Below are 25,122 nucleotides of genomic sequence, written 5' to 3'. Positions count from 1 at the left end.
GTCCTGACCACAGAATAACAGATGATTACTGACACAAAATAAGAAGTCAACTTGGATCATTTCGTATTCTAGAAAGACTTCAGGATCAAGCTGCCACTCACAAGGAAGGCGCAAAGATAGATTGAGGCCTTGTGGTAAGCCAGCTTCTCACTCTACCCACCAAGTCATTTTATTCATAAATGCTGAATAGGGCCCAACTTTATTCTGCTGGGGCCCAGGGTGGGTCACCCCAGAATATGCCCACAATGGCACATCGATCATTGTGAGTTAAATTTACTCGAAAAGCAACCTACTACTAGATGGGTGAGTTGACCCTCCTTTGTTTCCTTGAATGCAGGAAATAAATCTCCCTTGTGAAAGGTGCCCTTCTGGCTCCAGGGGGCGTCTGGAAGAGACACCCCAATTGCCAGATGAAGGACAGAGGCAAAGAGCCTACATAAACAAAATGTATTACTTCTTTACTGATTTACTATCTCGAGCCATCCTTCTGTTCATATTTCTTACTAATAAGCACCCAAACCTGAATTTCTTTGTCCTGTCAAATCTTCAAAAATTCAGTGCTTCCTTGTCTAAAAAGTATAAAAAGCTGCCTATTTTTATCACTTCTCTGATGATCATTTATGATCTACATGCACATATGAAATCAATTTTTCTCCTGGTAATCTGGTCTTGTGTTGATGTTATGATTTGCCCAGCCATAAGAACTCAAAAGGTGTAAAGTAGACACCCCCCCCCCAACAATTCCATATAAATAAGCTATTTGGGGGAGAATCCTGTTAAATATTAGAAAATGTTAATGATTTTTTACATTTTTATACTGATAAAAATTACAGAAACTCTTACAAATATAGAGAATAAAAATCACCTTTAATTCTACCAACCATAGTCTACTTCATTTTAAGATGTTTGCATTGCATTTTTCATGCAGACACACATATTTATGTGTGGGTACACTGTGTCTGTAACGTATTTAGCATTGTGGAGGGCAATGGAGTTGATGACTATTTTGAAAGCCTTATAGCCTTATTGTTTTTCAACTCCACAGATTAACAAACCAAAGAAAACATTGCCGAGTAGGAAACTATTCTGGGAAGAACAAATCTTTGGCTTTAATCAACAAACACAGGGGAAATTATGTGTTGCTGGCCCTTCTGGAATCCCTGAAGGTATTTGGGGACACTACCTTTTACACGGGTGAACCCTTCTCTTCGACCTATAGTCTTATTTCCATCATTAATTTAGTTGGGAAATCTTTTGACTTCTAGATAACACAAAGTTATGTTTTCACCCAGCCGGAATTAGTGGGGTCTGAATTAATGAGGTTTGCTTGTATTGGATTCAGCTTCTTTAAGCATGTTGTTCCTCTTGATAAAATCACCTTGGATGCAAGAACAAAACACTAAGGATTAAAATATGCACCAGCAGAGTGCCAGCTTGCTGCGTGCCTTAAGAAATCAATGAGACACCATTAAGACTTTAAATCTCGCCCCGCAACCAGGAGGTGAGTGGATTGTGTTTCAGCTTGGATAAGCAATTCCAGAGCACAGGCTTGCCATGGAAAGTGCCCTACAGGCACTAGATCTCCGGGGGTACAATTTGGGCTCTGTCAGCAAGAACCTTGCCGCAAAAGAAGATAAGGCAGGCCCAGCCCAAATTTGAATGGCACTTGAATTTGATACAGATTGAGCATCAGGCTGGTGTTCAGTGGAGTATTTGGTCTAAACCATTAGGGTTGGTGAGGGATCTAGATACTGAAGACACTGGCCACATCATGGGTGGATATTGGGAATAATTGAGGAGGCAAACAGGCTGAGAAGGCAGAAAAAGAATAGATGTTTTTGTAATGCATGGATTGGACCACTCCCTCATCTCTAGCTTGACTTTCTCCTCCCGAGACATCAGTCCCAATCTCCGTATACCTATTTGCATGATTTGAAAGTATACCCAACTTGCTAAAACCAAAAGTAAATCCTTTGAGGCAAAGACTTAGTTGTTGTTGTATCTGCAAAAAATAGAATAACATCTGACACATGGCTAATGCTTAATGAATGTTCTTTTAATAATGAAGGAAGGAATGAGATTGAGACACAGAACCCCTATGTCTCAGAAGAGCATTTTTAGTGTGTAAAGGGGGAGAGAGCTGAAATAGGGCTAGAAGTGGTTGATCTCGAATATCTGGCTGCATTGTGCTATGATGCGAAGCAATTTGAGCACCATTGAAGGTTTATGCTTATCTTGAGTATCAGGTATGGACTTTAGGAAATCATTCTGGGTCTGAAGGAAGGTGAGTTGGTTTTCCTAAATAGGTGTGTTAATCAAGTTAAATGGAGGTGACTTAGGGCTTTTTACATTTCAAATTTCTGCAGTACCTTACATCTTCATGACCCTGAGACTTGGAAATCAACAATGAAAAGCATAGAGCTTGCCAAGGAGTCAAGGTGGAATGGTGTTGGAGGACACATCCTGGACACAAGGACCGTGGGGATTCTAGTCCTGGTAGCATAACTTACTTCATGGTTCACTAATTCCAAGCAGAAGGACATCTACACTAATAATAATAATAATAATAATAATAATAATAATAATAGAATAGACAAATACGTAAATTGACCGTCCCTCCATGACACCCCACGGCCAATCAGGAGTGAGTATACAAATTAGCCCAACAAAGATGGCAGGCCTGTGGGCAGCGCGCATGCGCATAGGTGCTGAGTAGCCGGGGGGGGGGCGGGGGGGTGAGGCGGGACACCTGCTGTGTCGCCCTGGTGACACGGAGGGCATTCCCACCCCCTGGCCATTCCGGGCCTACAAGAGCAGGCACCAAGTGGCTGGGGGCGGGCAGGAACAACTTCCATGTCGCTATGGCCTGCCTGTGGGCAGTGTGCACGTGCTGAGCGGCTGGAGGAGTGGGGTGTTCCCACCGCCCCCAGCCGCTCCGGGCCTACGTGCGCAGACGCAGAGTGGCCTGGGTCCTGGGGATGCCACTGAAGTGTCCGGTTTTGTCAGCCCGACTTAGGGGCAGCTGAAGTTCCCAGTCCTTTTTGTTTCTGCAGCCCCTGGATCAGAAGTGGAAGCCCAGAACACGGGCAGCACCAGGAATGCTGGGAATCGTAGTTCTGGTGGCAGATGTGGTGTGGGATCTCCTAGACACTAGAGCAAAATGAGCCTGGAGCAAGTTACTGTTGCGGGTGGGGGATGGAGGGAAAGCAAAGGTGAGAGAAATAAGTAAAGTCAGAATGTCGAGGAAAAATTGAAAGGAAGATGTCCTGCAACCTCTAGGAAATCTCCACCAATGGAGCAAAGCAAAAAAAAAGACCTCTACTATTCTGTGAACACAAAACCAAACTGAGTTGGGGTGTCAGACAATTCGCTCATATGATTGCAAAGACAGACAGAAACTCCCGGATTGGAGAGGGCTCCCCTGAGGGGTCCCAGATCAGAGAGGGTGCAGGTTGGGCTGAGGGACCCACCCCCCATGCATGAATCTTTGTGCACTGGGCCCCTAGTCCATTAATAAGAAACATGCTCCAGGCCACTCTTTACCTTGTCATTTATAACCTCACATGGCAGTGAAGTGAGTGTTCTAAGTGTTGTGTTTGGAAGGCTGAGTAGCCTTTCTTCTCTGGGATCTGGGATCAGTGTACAGTACACTGATCTTCTCCAGAACATGCCAACACTTGGGATGGAAGCTTTGCCTTTAAGGAGAGAGGCCTGTCCATTGCCATTATATATCCATAATTCTGGTGCACACCTAAACCATGTCCTCCAACCTTTCCTTTATCAGTGTGATTGGTAATATTTAAATTTTCAACTGCTTAATCATCAGAATCTCCACTGGTTTAGAATGCAGGTGACCTTGGGCCCTTAGAGGACAAAGACCGAACTTTGTGGGTGGTATATGTGAATGCACGGAAAGGACAGTCATGGTGGGTGGTTACTTCTTGTTCATTTACGATGAGCCTGTATTCAAGAAAATAAGACACAGTTAAATGTCAGTCAGGATATTTTGCTTCATTAGTGATGATAATTAATAATAATAGCTTGTGTTTACTATGTACCTGGTGCCTTATATACATAATCTCTTTTAATCCTCCAATCTTAAGAAGTCGTTGTAAGGATCCAAATCAGAAATGTAAGCAGAAAATGCACTTTCTGAGGAAGGATGGAGAGGAATAAATATTTATTTTACTCTTACTCTGTGAAAGGTGCTGCTCTAGGCATTTTCTCTGCATAAGTTGTTGTTTTTTTTGTTTGTTTGTTTGTTTGTTTTTGTGTGTGTGTGTGTGTGTGTGTGTGTGTGTGTGTTTAAATATTCATAGCTCCCATGAGGTGGGGGTTAGTATCTTCACATAAGGATGAGAAACCACCCTCATAGGTGAACTAACTTTCCAAAGGTCATCAGCTAAGGCTGGGTGTAGGCCAGGGTTCACCCTCAGGGGGAGTTGACTCCAGAGGCTGTGCCCTTAATCCCTATTCCAAAGAGGTGTGGTGGACTGGATGGATTCTTGCTTCATCACTAGGCTGCCCCAAACTTTGTGTGAGATAAATCTGCTGAAGTGGATCGGTTCCTGGGCACCGGCTGGGATAACGCAGAGCTGGGCAGGCTATGGGAAGATGAGCACTTAGTGGGTTTTATCAGGTATCAGCAGGATGAAGAGAGAGTGAGTGGTTGAGAGGTAGTCTAAGCAAATGGCATCAGGGGGAGTCATATTGATACGTGGGTACCGACAGGAGGGGAAGCCCTGTGGCTTAGAGTCTTAACATATGTAGTCAGAAGGGAAGGCAGGCAAATGGATGATATGTGTGCTCAGGTTCAAAAGCAAAACTTTCATTCTTCAGGGAAAGAGGCCGAAGACCAAGCTAGGGAGAGACTAGACCAAGGACCCAAGTACAGGAATCCCAGCACAGAGTGAGGTAGCAGAAGCACTCAGTCGGTACTAGTACATTTGATCACATGTTATGCTGGAAATTCTGGGATGGCTGCCACTTGCTCTTAGAATGAAGTCGAGAATCTTCATATGAGTTGCAAGACCCTTCATCATATGACTACATAATGCTCTTCCTCCTCCGCATCCCCATTCCCAGTTCTCTCTCCACCTCTCTCTTTCTCTCCTCTAGCTGAACTGGACCAGTGCATTCACTACTGCACATGGAACAATGTTTTCTTCTTCTCTTTGTTCAACAATGACTTATCATTCAAGATTTTTCTAAAACATCAGATCTCCGGCTGCTTCCCATGGCTTTACTCCATTCCTGTCCAATCCAGGTTAGGGGCCCAGGCTTCGTACTCCCATAGCACTTTATACTCCCCCTTCCTTAATACATATCACACTTAAAATTGAATGCCTGTCTCCCCTCCCCCTTTTAAACTGCCAACTTCAACAAATATTTGTGGAATGAATGAATGTAGACTTGGGCTCTAACACCTTCAGTCTCTACTGACTGAGAACAATATTTTCTCCAGATCTGATTTTGAGAGCGAACTTGTGGGTGGCACTCAGGTGACTGCAGCTGTTGGGAAAGGTGGCCCGCATGAATTGGAAACCAGGCATGTCCTGCTGGCCTTAATTGCCACATCACCATTCAATGAAGCACACTCACCAAGTCCTTAGCTTGGCAAATTGTTCTTAGCACATCAAGTGTCTGCAGTGGTTGAAAGAAATGAAAAAGTACTCTCTATATTTTCCCACTAATTTAGAGCGAGTTTCACCCCCTTTGCCGCCTGCTCAGCCTGCCTTTGCAGTAGAGACTCTGCTCCCAGGTGCTTCCCCCTTGCAGGTGTCCCTTGTGCTGTAGGCGGAGTTTTAAGTAAAAGTTTGGTCCTTTTCAGGACACCAGTAGCAGTCCTTACTACACCAGGGAGTGCTCAGCTTGCTCTGCTGTTGCAGGCTGGGTTGCTAAGCAACATCCCTGCTTGCCTGGAAATGGGGTGAGGCTGTACCAGGCTTTGTCAGGGAGGGCGCAGGGAACAGTCACTGGTAGCTGCTTCCCATCGTTCCTCCTCTTACAAACTCAACCTTTCATTCTCCTTCTCCCTGATTCCATTCTTATCATTGAGAAACAGCATCTTCTTGGATCGAATCCTCCCCCTATTTCAGGTTTTAAATGTATGTGTTGTTATTAGTCATCTGTGAACTTTCGGAAGACAGAGATTTGCCTGACTCTTCCACTCAGTTCCTATGCTCTTGATTTCAGAGGAGCCCCATGTGCAACTGGGGAAGCCAGGCCCCGTGCATGAGCCACACCTGGCCCAGGGGAGAATGAAAGCTGACCTTTCCTGAGTGCTCGCTATGTAGCAGGGAGTTCTGGGCACTGACTCATGTGAAGGGTGGAAATACTAAAAAAAAAAAAAAAAAAAAATCCTCATGGCAACCCGATGAAGTGGGAGTAATTATTCTCTGCACGTGACAGTGAAGAGTCTGAGGTACACAGAGGTTAGGGAACCTCCCAAGGTCACGGAGGTTGTCAAGGGAACCAAGACTTGAACTCTCCCGGCCCTGGGCCTCATGCTGTTCACCACTCCATCTTACCGCTTAATGTTATACTAACTAAGTCAATTGTGAAGCTGGCCTGCAGTTACCTGGCCTTTTGGTGCCCTCGTTTCCTCACCTGTCTGATATAGATAGTAACTTTTTCTTAGGGATTTATGAGGATTGAGGTGCATGCTAAGTACCCAAATAGAGGCAGAGTATACATTTCATACTTTCTTTTCCCTTCTGGAAACATGTGCCGAGCCCTATTTTCTAAGACCCGGGTGGCCTTACAAGGTTAGAAGGTGAGATGGGCATTTATATATAGTCCCCCTTCCATAGGCTCCCGTGAGAAAATGCATATAGAAGTGATGTTTGTAAATACTTAAAATCCCTTCATCACAATGTAGTTCATTCCTTCTGCCTTTCTGTCTTCCTGCCACTGTAAGAGAAGTCTGGGACTTCGGGGATGAGGGAGATGCAAATAGTGTGAGAAAGTGCGGTGATAGCAGGAAGCTGAACGAGGAATGGTGGCAATGCCTTCACAGAGCCCCGCCTACTGTTTGTAGAAGTTACTCCCCGCTCCTCCCATTCATTCTAAAGATCCCCTCCAGCGGCTGGGGTGAGTCTACACAGGACAGGCCTGGGATGGGTTTTCAGGAGCCTTGGATCAGATTGGTTCCAGCTCCACCCACTCTGTTGAAATGTGGGGATTGGCCAGGCTGGAGGTGGAAGGCTTCCTCTTTGTAAGACAGCTGTGAGGACTGGACTAAGGCTTTCATCTCCTGCTCCTCACCTGCCCATTTCACCCCCTTAGGGCTTCTCCTTCCCTGGAGCCAGTGGGCTTCCCTGAGGTTTGAGAAGGTGTTTTATACATGTATAAAGTGCATCTGGGCCCTGAGCCTCATCCGGCTCTTAAAGATAGAAAATCTGTCTTAGACTGCCCATTCTGTGATGAATGTAACGCTATCTGGATACCCTTGACTCTAGTTCATAGAGGAATTTCATGGTTATATATGAAGAGTGGTGCCAGGTGACTTGTAAGGTCTGGGTTATTCTTATGATAGCTTTTTTTTTTTAGGTAGCTTGTTTGCTCTTATAGGCGAAACTGTGTGGCATAATTAGGAGATCTGATTTTGGAGACTTAACAAATCAAAATTCCATCATTAGCCGTGTGGCCACAGACGTGTAATTTCATCTTTCTAAGACTCGGTGTCTTCCTGTGTAAAACTGAAGTGATAATTAGACCCACCCCATTGGGTTGCCAGGAAATTAAATGAGTAACTCACATTAAGTTCTTACTGCATTGTTTGGCCTGTAACATGTGGTCAATTGATTTTTAGCTATTATTATAAAGATTATTAATTTGCATATTATCTAAAGCATATTTTTATTTGTGTCATTTATTTAACCAACAGATAAACTTTCAATATACTAGTCACTGTTCTAGGCTCTTTAAATGCACTTAGTTCACATAACAACCATACTAGACAGGATCTATTAAGAGCCTCATTTTTACAGAAGAAGGAAGTGGAGCCCAGAGAGGTTAACTATCTCAGCCATTGCACAGGTAGAATGTAAATGAGCTCCTGTGTCCAGGGCTGAGCTCTTAGCCAGAGCACTATGCTGTCAGTATTTTTCATGTCAGGAATCATGTTGAATGTAATGCTTAAACACTAACCTGGGAACTGGGACATTTGAATCCTAATTCTGGTTCTGCAGGTGCCTGCTCTGGGGCTAGGCTTTAAGCTCAGCATCATTTTGCACACTAACAAAATATTAGGTGAGGTAATTATTACCTTATAATTATGTGTTATATAACTGATACCATATAATTAACAATCCCTTGGCAGTGTTTATAATCAGCCTCTAATGTATAAGAACATTCCTCACTCATGCAAGCCTGTGGCAAAGTCAGACCAACCTTCAGTCCCTGGTTAAGGCTTACAGGGATCGCTTGACAGGAAAAGACAATCATCCACAATATGACAGTTTCCACCTGCATCTTGGGTATCTCTTCTTTCTCCTGCAGCTTTTAGTTACATGTATTTTTAATCAAAGCCATCTTCTTCTTGGGGTAAATGACTCCATTTAGAAGTTTTACTGAGATGTGAAAACCTGACTGTGAAGATGCTCTGCGCTTCATTCATTCTCAGGGAAGTATTGGCCCTTGGGTGGAGCCAATACAGTTTGGGTGGTCACCTACCAAGCAAGGAAGTTTGGGAATAGAGGTCATATACTCAACTTAGAGGGCAACTCAACTTGTGATTCATGAGGCTCATTTGTTTTTCCAAGCAACGTAGTGGAGGCTTTTCCTTTAATAATTTAACACTGCATGTTTGTGCTCCCCCCAAATTCTTATGTTGATACCCTAACCCCCAAGGTGATAATGGTATTAGAAGAGGCAAAAATGATTAGGCCCTAATGAATGGGATTTGTTCCCTTATAGAACAAACCCAAGAGTTCTCTTGCCCCGTCTGCAATATGAGGACACAGTGGGGAGATGGCCTTTTACGAACCAGGAAATGGATTCTCACCAGACATCAAATCTGCCACAACATTGATCTTGGACTTTCCAACCTACAGAAGGTGAGAAATAAATATTTATTGTCTGTGGTATTTTTGTTATAGTATACTGAATTGACTAAGACAGGTACTCTGTCCTTCAAACTTCATGTACCATTGTACCAGGTTCAGTGAACTAGGGTCTGTAACTACTGGTGATGCAATATGTATCAATGTATTCCTGCCCATCCTTTAACCAAGCACGTCACTTTCCAGTTTAGATACTTCTTTCTTATTAGTACTTACACAGAATATGTCTACTTAATATGTTTGGGATTTCATGTATGTTAGGTTTTATTAAAGTGACCATAACTACTATAAAACATTCATCCTTATGTTAAAAACTGCCTTCCCTGAGGGTAGGATTCTACTGTATGCACTACATTAACTTGATATGCAATTTAGACCAAAAAAATGCTTGAGATAGTGGAACAGTAACTCAATTCAGGCTCAGTGTTCAAATTTGTAGAATGACTTTGGGTATAACTCCTCCTCTCTGAAGGTTGAAGATTGACAGATCTTTAATGACCCCTGTAGTCCTACAAATCTGTGGTTCTAAAAGCCCACTCCCTTCTCCACTTTCCCTGGTAATTGGCCATCTTTAAACCCAATAATGTATTCTACCTTAAAGTCTATTTTTACTGATATTAACAGCGCTACATCAACTTCCTTTTAGTTAATATCTGTCTAGTATGTCTTTATCCATCTTTTTATTTTCAACCTTTCTGTTTATTGTTTTTTTAATTTATAATTTGTAGGCTGACTACCTCTGTCTTTTTAATGACCAGTTTTGTCCAATTACATTTATTGTGATTATCAGTGTGGTAAGTTTTGCTATGTCTATGTGTCCAGCTATTTTAATAATTTTCTGCTTTCATTTGTAAAATGCCCCCCCCCCCATTAATCTAAGTCATACAAGCTATAGCTTGTATTGTAGAGGTTAATCACTTCTCACCCTTTGACTTTGCGATCTCTTCCTCCAATCATTCATCACCATCTAGTGGATCCATATTATTCCTTCTTTCCACAGAAAAGAGAATAGGAGAAAATGTTTGTCAAGGAGATAATTAGATTAGCATAGACAACCTAACAAGATACTTTATATTTAAAATTATATTCTTGTACCTGGATAACCCAAAGCCTCTTTCCTTCTGTTGTGTCCATTTCATTTGTCTTCCGAATTGTTCTCCCATTTGGTGACATGCAGTCTCTGTGCCACTATGATATTAGTCACCTAAGGAAGCCTTGCTGTTAGTGTGACCTCTTCTTGGCCTCCTCTTTGAAGGGAGCAGATAAGCCAGGGTCCAGAATTTTCCAATGATTTTATTTGATAGCTAATTAATGACCTTCTGTGGTTTCCATGGCAATGCCATGCTTTGCTGCCAGTCCTTATCCAAATGGGCATTCTGTTCACTCTTTTGCCTTAGCATCAGCATATTAATCAGACACCACAGGCCCTTGGTTGCTGCATCGAATTGGTAAGACACTAATTGAATTAAAATCTCACTTGAAGGCATCAGGCTTTCTTTTCTCCCAGCTCGGGGGGGAACTTTGTTAGCTGAAAGGGCCAGAATCAAACAGGAGACACTCTGAAATCTACAGAACTTTGTCCTTTTATAGCAAAGTATTTTCCTTTCGCCTTTGAATAAATATTTTGATGTCTGAATCTCTCTCCTTGAAAATTTCTCTATTGCCCTGACCTTTTCAATGTATTCTCTTTGTAATATGGAATATTTTCAAGGTGAAGGGAAGAGGCCCCTCTCTCTCTCTCTCTCTCTCTCTCTCTCTCTCTCTCTCTCTCTCTCTCACACACACACACACACACACACACACACACACACAGAGTTGGTGAAGTTTGAAGGCTCTAACTGAATTGTGATAAGGATTAGGTAGCACAGTGCATATGAAAATTGCCTAGAAATCTGTAAAGTGCTGTGTAAATAGAGGGATTATAGATCATGAGTCCTTGGAAGGTAGAAATGAAAGGGGGGAGGAAGAGAGACAGCTGAGGGATGATCAGCCTTAAATTCATTCTTCAGCTCATGAGGATTATGAATGATTATTTCACCTTCTGATATAGAGTTGAAACCCTCACTCTCCTTGGTAGCTTACCATTTAAAATGACACCTTTCTGTAGCTATTCTTGTAACTGACCCGCAAGTGCCCGTGCATGCTTCCACCCTTGTGCTTTTGCATTCTCTGCTCCTTGGCCCTTTGCTCCTTGTGAACTGCCCAAGTCCCATTTATTCTGAACGCTCAGAATGCACTCGCCTAACCCTATGAACACAGTCAATCACTTCTTCAGGGCTCTTCTCTCTGTGCCTGGCCCCACAATAGCACTCATCATGGTGTCCTGTAATTATTGTTTATTTTTTAATCGGTGCCTATGTCTGTCTGTTTTCATTAGTCTGTGAGTGACACAAAAGCATGGACCATTTCTCACAAATATTCATTTTTCTGACATGCTCCGTTCGTGGACTAGGTGTTGTAAACATGTTTCATGATTTACTGACCTGCAAAACCTTGTACTTGGTGAACAACTGCTATGTGCCCTCTGGAATGAAGATTTTCCAACTTAAGTGAACACCGAATCCTCTCAGAATCTGAGGTCCAAAAAAGTGTATTAATGGGAAGTGCATGTCAAGTGTTAAAACTGGCTTAGAAATATGTTAATTTGTACTAAGGAAACTAGAATATTAAAATTGGAATTTACCACTATGGAAAAAAAAATTCCCCCTAGACACACAAACTAGATAATTCTCTACTTCTTATGCATGGCAGGCCTCAGCTTCTTTCACCTTAAAATAAACTATATTGGGACTGGTGTTCTCTTTGAGTCGTATTACCATAGACCCCGGTGACCTCTGAGATAGGTCTTTGTGTTTTAGCTAGGAGGTATGAGAGGACTGCCTAATAGTTAAGATATTTTTGTAACACAGCCTGGAATGAGCACGATTGCTCCCCTTCAGTAATCACAGAAAGTGGAAGATAGCACGAATGAGCTTCCTGTCCCTGAAATGGCCCAGTCAGCCAACAGCAGGCATCTCCCTAAGATGGTAAAGGGGTATTTGCACTGGGCAGATGTTTAGACCACAGGTGTCCTGCTCTCTTTTCCAGCCCGAAAGTGTACCATCCTGTTTCTCTGCCAATACAGAAGCGAGGATCCAGGTGCTCAGAAGCACATCCAGCAAGTTCCTTAGCAAAAGGATCCACACAGTGTTTCTGGCACCTGAGTGGCACCCGCCCAAATCCTCTAGAGGTGAGCTTTGCAATCACTTTCCTCCTTGAGCCTCTCCACCCAATTCGATCCCCAAGCCCTACGTGAGGCTTCTCAGCTTTCACAGATGCCAAAGAAATGGCAGTGTTATATTATGGATGTGTGCGTATTCTGAGTTAATCAAAAAAATAATTTTTTAGAGACTTCCTTGGGGAAGTAAGCTTGGCAGACCAATGCACTATTTAAGCCTACCCTAGTTTATTTTTTATTTAGGTTATTGATTTTTATTCAAATTAAATTTTAATATGTGTGGTATTTCTAGGAAATCTGACATAATTTCTGTTTTTGGAGAAAGTAGGTGAAAGGGGTTTCATGACTAAAAGAAAAAAAAAACCTATGAAAACAACCTGAGACTGAAATATACTCTGTCCCTTGGCATTTAGCCTGGAGAACACAGGAACATGGCAGCATGATTTAGGAGGGCCTGCCCAGGAACTCAGGCCTCATGCAGGCAGTGACTGTGTGTAGCCAGGGGCATGCCTTTCTCTCTGAGTCTATTCCCAGAGAAATCGAGGCCCTCGACTGCTGACATCTAAGGTAGTTATTGTTTTAGCCCTGTGTGATTATGGGAATACCTCTGTCCCCAATCCCATCCGTTGTCCAGCTTCAGTGTATTCACCATGAAAGACGTGAGGTAGGCAAGACAGCCCTATTACCGCATCCACCACCCTTTTGTGAAAATGAGTCAAAAGAACCACAAAGAAATAAGCATAGAGAGGGAAGGAATCGTAACCGAAGAAATATCTTCTTTATCTATGTCCATTTCCTCCCACAAGGAAAAATGGCAGTGTCGGTTGTACATTACATATAGCTCGCTTTCTCCTTCGCGTGTCACCTTAGCACCTGCACAGCAGAGACCTTTACAATCCATTGCATAGGCTCTCCCCGCCTCCCCCTCCACCCAGCACCTGAGGCCTAAGAAGCAACTCCAGCTCCCTCCACGCTCCCCCGAGGGCTGAACCCCTTCTTCCTGACAGAGTATAGAAGTAACAAACATGCCCCACGGTTTCAGACAGTCGCTAGAACGTGTTCAGTGTCCAACGAATGAAGATCTTTCCTCTGTCTCTTCGAATAGTAATTACATTTTACAAATTTTTTTTTTTAATGTACTTCGCTTGGTTTTCGTCCTGTTACTGTTTGTACAACAAAAGGGAACGTCCCGCGGCCCGGGAGTGGCCGGTTAGCAGAGCTTGGCCGTCATCTGGTCGGACTGTTTGAGGATCTCCGTGTTGTAGAGGTCCAAGGCGTGGTTCACCCTGATGATCTCGCTGTTGGTCAGCTTCAGGCGGTGCTTCAGCATACAGGAGAACAGGTCCAGCTGGGGCTTCCCGGGGGCCACCGGCGGGGCCAGGCGGTTGATTCGGTCCCGAATATCCAACAAGAGGAGCATCACGGACGACGAGGAGTAGAACTGGCCGCCCTGCGTGTAGGACTGGTTGACCTGCTGCACGGCGCTGCGGAGGAGGTCGGCGTTGAACCGCAGGCTGTAGCCGAACACCTGCACGTCCGAGATCTTGATGTAGAACTGCCTCTTGTTGGGGTCGGACAGGTCCACGGGGCCCTGGCCGGTCTCGTTCCGCAGGACGGTGGCGAGCCGAGTCCGACTGCGCAGGTAGATGTGGACAGTCTCGAAAAACGTCTTCCACCGATTGCCCAGCAAGAGGGTCCAGTTGTAGCACTGGCTGTTCTGGAGGCGGACCTTCTCCCAGCGCGGGTAGCCGAACTCGCCGAAGGGCATGTTCCAGCCCTCCGAGTGGCTGCCGCTGAACGGGTTGACGTAGACGAAGAACATGGGGTCCAGGCTGCTGTTGCGCATCTGGCAGATGCGCATGGACATGCCGATCACCATGTGGATGAAGTCCATGCGGTTCTTGTTGCTCTTGAGCGTGAGGGACATGCGCTTGCGCCACCGCGGGTCAAAGAAGGTGTCGAGGCGGATCTCGTTGCTGACGAAGGTGGTGTGCACGTAGAGGCGCGAGTCCATCTTCTGCAGCAGGTACTTCAGCTCCAGGTCCTGGAAGTCCAGGTCGGTCTCGAAGCTGATGAACTGCTCGCTGCGCTCCGAGTCCACGTTCTGGGGCTCACAGCGGCCGCGGTACAGCTTGTAGCCCTTGTTGCAGGAGCCGCAGAGCGAGATGTTGGCCAGGCTGCACATGGCGCAGCTGTTGTTGCCGCCGATGATGCAGGGGATGGGGCGCTGGCACAGCGTGGTGCTCCCGTGGCACACGCAGCTCCTCTGGCTCTCCAGGAAGGTTCCCCAAAACCCGTTCTCATTGCAGTAGAGAAGCGACTGCACCCTGGCCAGCCACTGCTGAATCGTCCTGCGGACAGAAGGAGAATGAGAATGTTAGCCACCATGGGCAGGCGGTGAGTGACGATTGGCCAACTGATAATGTACATGGAGACGCCCTAAGAATGAAAGGGCTCTGAATGGAAGTTAGGAGGAGGGCCCTGTCAGTCCTTGTAACCCACAGGCCAGCTATAGGACGCTGGACTTTCCCCTGTATGTTCAATGTCCAATCCGTAAAGTGAAGGGGTTGGAGTACACTTCTTTGTGGGCCCTTTCTAACTCTTTGATTCCATTATACATCTGCCCCACATAATTTGATTCAGGAAATTAAAATGTATAAATTCAAACACCCCTGCTGGATGACAACAGATTGAAAAAAGGGAAAAATCAGCAATAGAAAGTAGCTTTAACCTGCATCACATATTTCAACCCTCACAGATTCTCCCAGGTGGTTATATAACATTCAGCCTCAACAAAAACAAGTTATATTTTATATCACTCTACAGATGGCGAAGTGCTACCATACTGATGACCTGATATGATCCTGACAGTGGCTTCTCCAACAGGTAAGAAAGATTTCGTTACCCCCATTTTCCCAGAACTCCTCTCAACTCAGTGGAATTTCCATCACAGCCTGTATGTCTAGGTCTCCCTCCCCACTGCCCCTCAACGCTGTGTAAATGATAGCCAACCTGTTGCCAAATCCCAGCCACGGAAACGTTCCAGGAAAGACAGATACTCCACCAGATAGAAAGCAACAGAACAGGTAAAAATACGCAAGGCAGTCAGCTTAGCGCCTCACTTCTTTCCTCATTCCTGTGCAAGTCACCTCCTGGCTGACTTTCAAGCTACGAATGATTCCTTTCATGCGTCTTACCCTGCACGGGGCACGTTCACTCCCATTTTCTCGCTTGAGCCTCACAACACCCTGCAACTAGCTGCAGTGGTGCTGGGCATCTCCCTCTCCTTCCTAATCATGCCGCCCACACTGGGCTGCAGTGCATTTTTATGTGAAAGCTTAGCCCCAAACCTGATAGGTATTGAGGGCTCGATAAAAGTTAGCTCCTATGGTTCCTGCAAAGGGGCTGCCCTGCGCCATTTTAGACGCATGGCAATAGAAGCTCAGAGATGAAAGGACGGACTAAGTGAGCGAATAGAGAAGTCCCTTGGCTCAGAGCTTTGGCTTTTTCCATTAAATGTCAAGCAAGAGTGAAGAAAGCCCTTCTTAAGGCTGCCATGGGCTGTGGTGCTGGTGATGATGACGAAGGTGGTGCATGATCCCCACTTTAGGAAGCTGGAAACAGAAGCCCTTTTGCATTGTACTGCCTGTGGAAGGGTCAACCATCATCTACTCCAGGGGTTCTCAACCTTCCTAATGCCGCGACCCTTTAATACAATTCCTCATGTTGTGGTGACCCCCAATTTCATTGTTCAAAATAAAGCATAGTGATTAGTCACAAAAACAATATGTAATTATACATGTGTTTTCCGATGGTCTTAGGAGACCCCTGTGAAAGGATCGTTCGACCCCCAAAGGGGTCTCGACCCACAGGTTGAGAACCGCCGATCTACCCGATCATTCCTATGGTTAAGCCACCATGGCCATGCTCAGGAACCATCGGTTTGGCATTAGAGCCTAAGGTTAAAAAGTGTGCGTGTTGGCCCAAGTAGAAGCGAGTTCCGAGCTCAGTTCTGTAACCAGGAACCAGTCACTTCATGTCTGTAAGCCTCAGTGTCCGTATCTCCAATGAGAATGATAAAGCCCATCTTCTGTGGTGGTGAGAGGACTGAGTGAGATATTTAAAGGCTGGAGCCCAGCATAGAACAATCATTGAAGAGGTAATAATACTCTTATCCCAGGGAATAAGCTGTTCCTTTGAAGGTATTGAGGCACTCAGGGATTTCACTATCTCTCTGGAGTTTGAGGAAAACCAGTTTTTCATACGGGACATTTGAAAATCGATACTGTTGAACCAGCTTCCCAGGATGCTGTGCTTTGAAATGAGTTGCTTATCAGCTGAGAGGAATGGAGGCATAATTAGCGAGCTCCTTGAAACTGCTCTGCCTTTTAAATCCATAGAACCACCCAGCCCCTGGCAATAAAATCCCCACCACATTCAGAGCATGGGCTTTCTTGTCAGTTTCCCCTCCAGGCTCTAAGGCTTGGGGGGCCGGGAGAGTCCCTCCTTCCCTGAGCATCTAGCCCAGAGACTGGCTCCAAATTAGTGTTTGCTGAGTGAATGAACAAAATTAATATTTTTGTTGTTTTTCATTAAGAAAACCTACCTTCCCTTCTCCCCTCCGGACTGCAGTATTAGTTTTCGATACCATCCACCCACACAGCTCAGCCCCAGTCTCCGCTGCGTGAGACCAATCCCATCCCAGCCTGGAGAACAGCAGCAGGCCCGGCCTTCAGGCCACGCAGCTGGAATGCTAATGAGCTCTGCGGCTCCCACCTCCCAGACCAGAACATTGACTGAATATTGGCTATGAGTCATCCGATAGTTTTGTGAGCTGCGGGGACCCGCCACACGTCTCCGATTGCACGGTTCCATCTGAGGAGAGCCTAATTTCAAAATGCCTCTTTCACATGGCCCACACTTGCCCCTGTCACTCCCTCTCCAAGTGACAGGACAGTACCCCATTTAGAGCTCCTCTGTTCCCATCTGCAAGGCACTCTATAACCCCGCAGAGCGCCCCCTTTCTCGTGTCTCATCATTGGGGTCCTTTGTCAGGGCCGCAGCCCCCACTCCTTGAATCAATGCTTGATTGTGGCTGAACTCTCGGAATCCTCGGGGGGGCGGACTAAAAAGATGAAAGTTCCTGGTCATGCTGCAACAGGCAAAGGGGCTAGTGGCGCATTAGGATTCTAGCCCAGTCCGGCGGGAGGGACTGTGGACAGAGGCCCTCTGAGGCGCGTGAGCGAGCGGCATGGCACCTGCATCTCCTGACCTCAGAATAATCAGGAGGTTGTGGGCTGTATCAATGAAGGCATTAATGATATAGCGAGAGGACTTAGAAAGAGGCAGCGTGCAGGGAGGGGGAAGAGTAGGGAGAGAGGTGGAGCGCGGGGAAGGGTGATCAGGGAGGAGAAAAGGATGCCGTGTTGGAGCTGATGGGGGAAATGAAGGCGCTGGATGAGCAGACAGGGCAATGCAGGAGGCACCTGGAGAGGGGAAAGGTGATGGGAGGAAATTAGAGTGGGGCGGACAGAAACAAAGAAATGCAGCCACTGTGATAACTCACGGAATATGGGCACTCAGTGGGCTCTGTGAGGGCGAGTGGTCCTTGAGGGAGGGGGCCAGATGGGAGGCAGTGTTACTATTGAGTTCTGATTCCCAAGGTCAGTGACTTTTCCTTTGCTTTTTAATAAACTTGAGAAGAGCAAAACCAGAGATACAAGCTCCTTCCAGTTTGTGTGTTTGTTCTTAACAAGCAACTTCCAACAATGAGGACGCCACCTGAATCAGATCACCCTCCTATCCCTTCTCCATCTGCAGCCAGGGCTCTAGGTAGTCATTACTGATGGGCAGACACCCTGCCATGCTCAACAGAAGGCAGCACCCGAAGTGGGCCAAGGCAATCAGTGGCTGACAACTACGGAGCACGCACTGTGTACCAGGCATTGTGCTGGAGCAGCATAGCCACCAGCTGCATGAAGACAGCGAGGCCTGGAGCAGTGAGATAACTTGTCTGAAGTCGCGAAGTGACTCCGGGGTCCCTAACTCCAGCACGGGCGCACTTTCTACAACGTACCACAGTGTAAAATTATGACAAGAGGCAAGCGAGAAGTGAGAAGGCCACAGAAAGAGAGATACATGGAAATAATGGAAAGTTTGAGCACGGGAAGGGCCTATTATCACATGCCTGGCTTCCTCTGGACCTGCCAGGATCCTTCTCCGCCATTCACAGATAATTGGAGCTCAGGACTAGTGCATAGGGAGAGGCTGGGGACCAGGGGTAGGCGGGACTATGATCTATAAATACCACTTCCCAGGCTAGTTGGTGACAGCCTGCCTCAACCCTGGCAACAGAGGACGGCTTAATAGGCCGGCTGGAGGGAGGGGCTCACCAGGGCCTGACACAGCCCCACTGCAAGGCAGTCAGTTGGAGGCAGCGAGGACCAAGTTTTAAAATGCTTTTCTCTGTCCCTGGGGATCCAAAGCATCTTCCATTCGCAGCCAGAGCTGAACTCCAATACATCTAAATCAGCATCTTTCTGTTGGATGGGGTTTCAATTCATTCTGACGGGGCCTGAGGGGAGGACAAAAGGAGGAAGGGAGGGAGGGCAGGAAGAGGTGCTTTTATTTCTAAAGCCCACCGGCGTGTACCCTCTGAGGCTCACAGGAAGCGGCCTGGACCACAGAAGCGGAAGACGGAGACGCTGCCCTGGACCTGTCCGGCCGTCTCCCTCCTGCTCAGACTGAGCACAGAGACCTGAGTGGACCCAGGTTTCTTGAGTGCTTTCCACCTCAGGGCAGCTGCCCCTCTCCTCCCATCAGGCCCATGAGGTGGGACTCCCGCTGATTTCTACTTTACTCATGGGGCTTTGAAGGCCAGAGAGGGGCTGTGACTTGCCACGGTCACACAGCACGGATGTGGCACACCAGAGCTCAGCATTTCTGTATCCAAACGCAGTGCTCCCTCGCTTTGCCTGCTGTTCCTTTCCTACCCGCTACACCCCAGAACGGAGGAGAAGCTAGGCTCCGCGCCATGGAGACACCGCTGCTCGCCTGCAGGCCCTGTCGTTGCCTCAGCCAGGATTTTCTGGCGACATGACAGGTCTCCCAGTGACACAGCGTGGAGTTGCTCGTCATTGGAGGACGGAGGCTGTGCCACCCAGGGCTTCCCATCAGTGCTTTCAAAGGCACACACCTCCCTCTCAGAGCCACCTGGGTGGGAGCCTCGGCTGGGACTCCTAATTCAAGCAAACTCCCTGCTGATTTTAATTGGAGGTTTTGCCTAAGACAGGAATGCAGCCTGGGCCAGTGGCATTTTAGGGAAGATCATACAATTCGGGTGCCAAGGATGGGGGGTGAGGAGGGAAGAGACAGACCTAGGCTAAAATAGAAACCTATAGTCCATAATTCCCATTGGCCTACCAGAAGTGTTCGTTTAAAAGTGGAGAGGAAATGAAAAAAAAAAAAATGGAGTTCTGATTTACTGTGTTATTTATGCCCTGTGCTTCATCCTTGGCGTGTCTCTGACATCGTAATGGGTGTCTGAGTGATTCCGTGAGACTCACAAAATGTATATATACTGTAGACCTTCGGCTACACTGGGAAGACAAACAGTTGTTTTTAGGTTTCTGGTGATGTACTGTTTTTTGGTTGTGCGAGTGTGTGTGCATGTGCACGTGTGTACATGCACAAGCACGTGTGTGTTGAACAAATGGTGCTAATAAGAGATGCATACATCAATGGTGCCAGGATGCTGGGGGCTCCACCGAAAGCAGCCCGGTTTATGGATGTGCTGTATGCATTATAACTGGCCATAGGACCCACTCTGTGTTCATCATTTTTCCCAGATAAATATGTCGCCTTTTAATCATTCCCCTCTGGAGTTTCTATCAGTGCCTCAATAACCTGCTTTCCCTCCTTCTCAGTTCTTCACAGGATGTCAGAGCCTCTGTGAACGGCTCAAGCAATAAGAAGGAGAGACCAAAAGAAGACTTCTGCGGTCCCCTGCCTGGACAAAGATGCTTTCTAGTTCGGTTTTGCAGAGGCAACGGGGTCGTGTCTGCAGGGGACAGAGGCGAAGGGTAGAGGGAGGAATGGGGAGAAGAGCAAGTAAAAATCCAATAGGGGACTCTTTCCAATTAGGTTGTCAGGAGCTTAATTGGGGAGGATTATGAAACAATTTTTGCAATTACACAGTTCTGTGTCTGCAAGAAGGTGACAGGCAGCATCAGCTACATATTTAAATGCAGCATTTTGCTGTGGGGCATGGGTGTGCTGGAGAAAGGGAAGGAAGGGCTGGCAGCAAGGCTAAAAGTAGCGGGTTGCTCCGGGCGGAGGGGCAAAACTGGCTGCTTCCTCCTGGGCGGTGCTCAGGCAGGAGAATCAGGGACTCAACAAAAAGCTAGACAGTGAGAAGGGGCTACCCCCGAACCACAAGAATGTTCTTCAAGGTCAATGCTCTGGGCAGGAAGAAGGGTGACCATAGGTCTGGGAGTCAGTTGAGGACATGCTGAATTCAGCCCGTCCACGATTTGGCCTTGGATAAGTCACTTCACCTCTTTGATTCTCAGTTTTCTCATCTGTCTCGTGGGGAAGGCATTGCCTACCTTACACTTTCGTCTTAAGAACTAGAACTGAATGGGCAGAGCTGCTGGGAGGTTTGCAGTGAAAGGAGGTTCTGACTGGCCATTAACCATTATTGTTACTGTGGGTAAAGAATGCTTTGTTTTATCAGTGTTCCGGGTAAAAATATTCTTCTCCCTGACTAGAAAGGCCAGCTGATTACAGATTAATATCCTAGTCTCACTGGTTCCTCACCCTCCACAGTGTATAATGAATGCTGTCTCTGTGATGCTTGAAGAAAGAGCTAGCGACGTGGGCTTTGGAGTAAGAAAAATTGGGTCTTGAATCATAGCTCTGCTCTTCATTATTTAACCTCGAGCTAATTGCCTTTCCTTCCTAAGCTTCAGTTTTCTCAACCACAGAACAGAATAACAATATGGTACTTACAGGATTGTTTTGAGGCTCCGATAAGATAATGTATTAAACTATTGTGTTTCTCTTGAGCTCACATAGAAAATGATTCCTTTGAAACAGGTAATTGTTGCTTTAAAAATCCAGGGAAATAGTTCAATAAATGTTACTGGGTCAGTTGAATATTGATATTAAAACAGCAACAAGAACAAAACCTCTTCTTGACACCTTATCTCTTATGTACCCCCAAATCATTAGCAGATGGATTAGAGATCTAAATGTGAAAAGTAAAGAATAAAAACAGTACCAACATTGACAAGACAGGGTTTAGAAGAAAACATAGGGGAGCATCATTATGATACTGGAGGAGGCAAAGGTTTCTTAACGTGGCACACATTATAGGACAAAAATTAATAAGGATAGGGATATATTAAGATTAAAACATATTGATCAAAGATACCACTCAAAGAGTGAAAAGACAACCCTTAAAGAATGTATTTTCAATACCTCTAGCCAATCAAAGACTATTTCTAATAGGTATCTCCTGCACTGATTGGCTGCTGGGGCTAGTCAAAGGCATTTTATGCTGCCTGGGGTTTGCCACCCCTTTCTGGGTTTCTTTAAACCACAGTAGATGCAAATATCACAATCTATATTTATCTTGAGAAGGTTCTCACTGAATTATTTAATAAGTGTAATTTGTCCTAGAAAAAACACATGCCTACAAATCAGTAAGAAAAAGTCAGATAACCAAGAGGGAAAATAGGTGAATGATATGAATAGGCACTACCTCAATGAGGATATTTGAAAGGCTGATAAGCACAGGAAACTCCACTTCCTTAGTCACCAGGACCATGCCAATTAAACTGCAATGCGACAGGATTGCAGCAGGATGGCTAAACCCAAATAAAAATAGAAAAGATGGGAAACACCGAGTCTTGGCAAGGATGCTACCAGCGGGAGGGAAAATTGGTTCCGCAAATTTTGAGGAAAACGAAGTATCTACTAAGGAATCTACAACATTGAACCTACAAATACTCTTACATCACAGCAATTCCACTCCTAGCAAGTACCCAACAAAATGCATATAGGGGGTCACCCAAAGACCCCTGTAAGACGACAGCGCTACTCATCATAACCCCAAACTGGAGGCTGTGAGAGTGACCATCAGCAGTACAACAGACTTCCAGAAAAAAAAATATTCTTGAGAGTAAATGAGCCCAAACTACACAAAACTACATGGAGGGATTTCACAGAAGAATGAAAAGGTGAAAGCAATCAGACACACGAATCCATTCTGTATAGAAAGAGGCAAACCTGAGCAGGGTTTCTGCAGGGCCACACGTGTGAATTCCTTTTGTGCACGCTTATGTTGCTGTACACTTAGGATGTTTTCATGTTCTATCGGAATACTCCCATAAAACATTTACCCCCAAAATCGTCCTTTAAGACAAGCAGAATACTACTACTAACATGTGATACCTTACATTTTTCACTATTAAACTCTATATTTTTATGTCACCATTAAACTTCCTAAAGCTCTTCGGCGTGGTTCCATAATTTATTTTTCTGTCTTTTTGTATTGTTTAAAGTTTTACATATGTCTCCTTTGTCCCCAATTGACCCCCCCCCCCAGTGGTTCCATAATTATGATCTTCACAACTTCTGTGTGTCATGGGATGGGTGGAGAGGATAATCTGGATCTCATTTGAACGATATGAAAAACGAGGCTCAGAGAGCAGAGTGACTTACTGAAGGTCACGGGTGGCTTCCTGTGGCATCACTAGGACTAACTCACCCGTGTGAGGGTTTGCTAGGGCCCTGTTGAGGTCTGAGGTGGGCGGGCTAGGAGGTAGCTCTGGAGGAGGATAGGAAGGAGCTATCCACAGAAGCAATAAGGACCCAGCTCTATTTCTTTCTTTCTTTTTTTGTTTTGTTAATCCTCACCCAAGAATATTTTTTCCATTGAATTTTAGAGAGATAATTGGAAGGGAGGGGGAGAGACAGAAACATCACATCGATGTGAGAAAGACACATCCATTGGTTGTACAAGCTTGGACTGGGGACAGGGATCAAGCCTGCAGCTGAAGTACATGCCTTTGACCAGGAATGAAACCTGTGACCTTTCAGTCTGCAGGCCAACGCTCTAACCCAGTGGTCGGCAAACTGCGGCTCGCGAGCCACATGCGGCTCTTTGGCCCCTTGAGTGTGGCTCTTCCACAAAATACCAACTTCTTCACATGGGCCACGAAGTTTCAATCGCACTGTACATGGGCGCCCGCATGTGGTATTTTGTGGCTCTAACCACTGAGTAACTGGCCAGAGCTAGGACCCAGTTCTATTTCTGACTAGGTGCTCTTGAGCCTCCAGATTCTATTCTGAACAGGAAGCCACTTCCAGGCCCAAGGGAAGAAAACACACACAAATAAAACAACCTAAAAACAACAAAAAGGGTCTGGAGATGCTGATTTTCTTGCCCTGTGTCAGATGAGCCAACCGCCCTCCTTGCTGCATGTGCAGAATGAGAGCCAGGCCTGGTGTTATGTCGCACAAACCCTACACATCACTCACCTCAAACTCTGTCCTGGTCCGGGTCATACACCCTTGGGTGGCCGCCGGGTTCAGCCTCACTGGCTGCCATCTTTTTACCCCCATAAATAGAAAAGCAATGCCAAAGCCATTCTTAGGTAAAGTGTCGTCGCCCCATGGTTAGGAGGACACTTGAAGGCTCCTATGACGGCAGCTGCCCCCAGCTAGCCTGGGCTTCTTGTGGGCTGTGCCTCTTCCTCAGTAGGACCATTTAATACTCACTTAAAACAGGTCTTAGTCACCAAATGGCCACCTCTCTCCAATCCCCCCCCCGCCCCCCCAAAATCAGTACATCAGGGACTATCAAAGTAGCAATTTACTCCTGGGGGAGCTGAATGATGCTGAGACAAAGCCTGGTCCATGGGGAAAAGCCCAGAGAGGTGCTGTGACTTGCTTGTGATCACACAAGTAGTACCTGGAAGCCCAGAACCAGAATCTTCCCCTTGGGGAAGGCCACCCATGTACACTCTTCATCCCCCCACCGCCAGCCTCTCCGAAAGGGACGGCAGCGTTTTACCTGGTGACGGTGCATTGGAGAAAAGGACATATTCACACTGTCCAAGGACTGCTGGACACGGGCTCTAAACTAATTCCAGGAGACACGCAGTGTCACTGTGGCACCGGTCAGAACAGGTGCTCAGGGAGGCCAGGGGATCAATGAGCGTTAGCACAAGTCCTCTCACAGTGGGTCCAGCGATTATTGCCTGTAGTTTGCACGTGGCTTCCAGAATGCACACTTGGAATTATTCCATAACTGGAATCCTTAGGAACTGGCAGAATCGTCTTCCTTCCCACTTCCGGTATCCACACTCTACACATACCCTCCAAATGATAACACTGTGGAACATTCCCTCCCGTTAACCAGCTTCCAAGAGAATAAAACAACAAAGCGTGCCCTTAGGTTGAGGCATGTGGCAAGGGGCATAAACTTAAGATAAGCCCACTAAACCACAATCTTGGTTGACACGGGTCTCCAGGCCACTTTTCTATTACAAAATGCTTCCTCGCAGGTCTCTGAAGGGCGCAGGCCCCTCTGCCCTAAGGTGTATGGTGATGGGAAAATACATGAAAGGAAAATCCACTCTGGGTGGCAGGTGGGCGCGGATCCTTCCTCATTCCTCCCTTAGGGATAGGTCTATATTCCTGACCCTTAAGTCTGGGCAGATTCTACCATTGCTTAGAACAACACAAGAAGGCAGACACGATTCACACAGTTTATGATGCAGATCTCAAGAGACTAGCAGCTTCCACGCCACCCCCCCACCCCCCGCCCCATCT

General features: G+C 46.1%; 1 protein-coding gene across 2 annotated transcripts in view; it reads right to left on the bottom strand.

Moving 5' to 3' along the window:
• Window positions 1–13,038: 13,038 nt before the first annotated feature.
• BRINP1 (BMP/retinoic acid inducible neural specific 1) overlaps window positions 13,039–25,122 on the bottom strand; it is a 150,238-nt gene continuing 138,154 nt past the window's right edge. For both annotated transcript variants that reach the window (XM_081103008.1, XM_081103009.1), the window contains exon 8: window positions 13,039–14,633. In XM_081103008.1, coding sequence (XP_080959134.1) covers window positions 13,493–14,633 — 1,141 coding nt within the window. In that variant the 3' untranslated portion in view covers window positions 13,039–13,492. The remainder of the gene's footprint in view (window positions 14,634–25,122) is intronic.

Source organism: Myotis nattereri (assembly GCF_964212035.1).
Source record: "Myotis nattereri genome assembly, chromosome: 12".
Lineage (NCBI taxonomy): Eukaryota > Metazoa > Chordata > Mammalia > Chiroptera > Vespertilionidae > Myotis > Myotis nattereri.
Note: the sequence above shows the minus strand (reverse complement) of the source record. Positions and strands in the feature narration are given on the sequence as shown.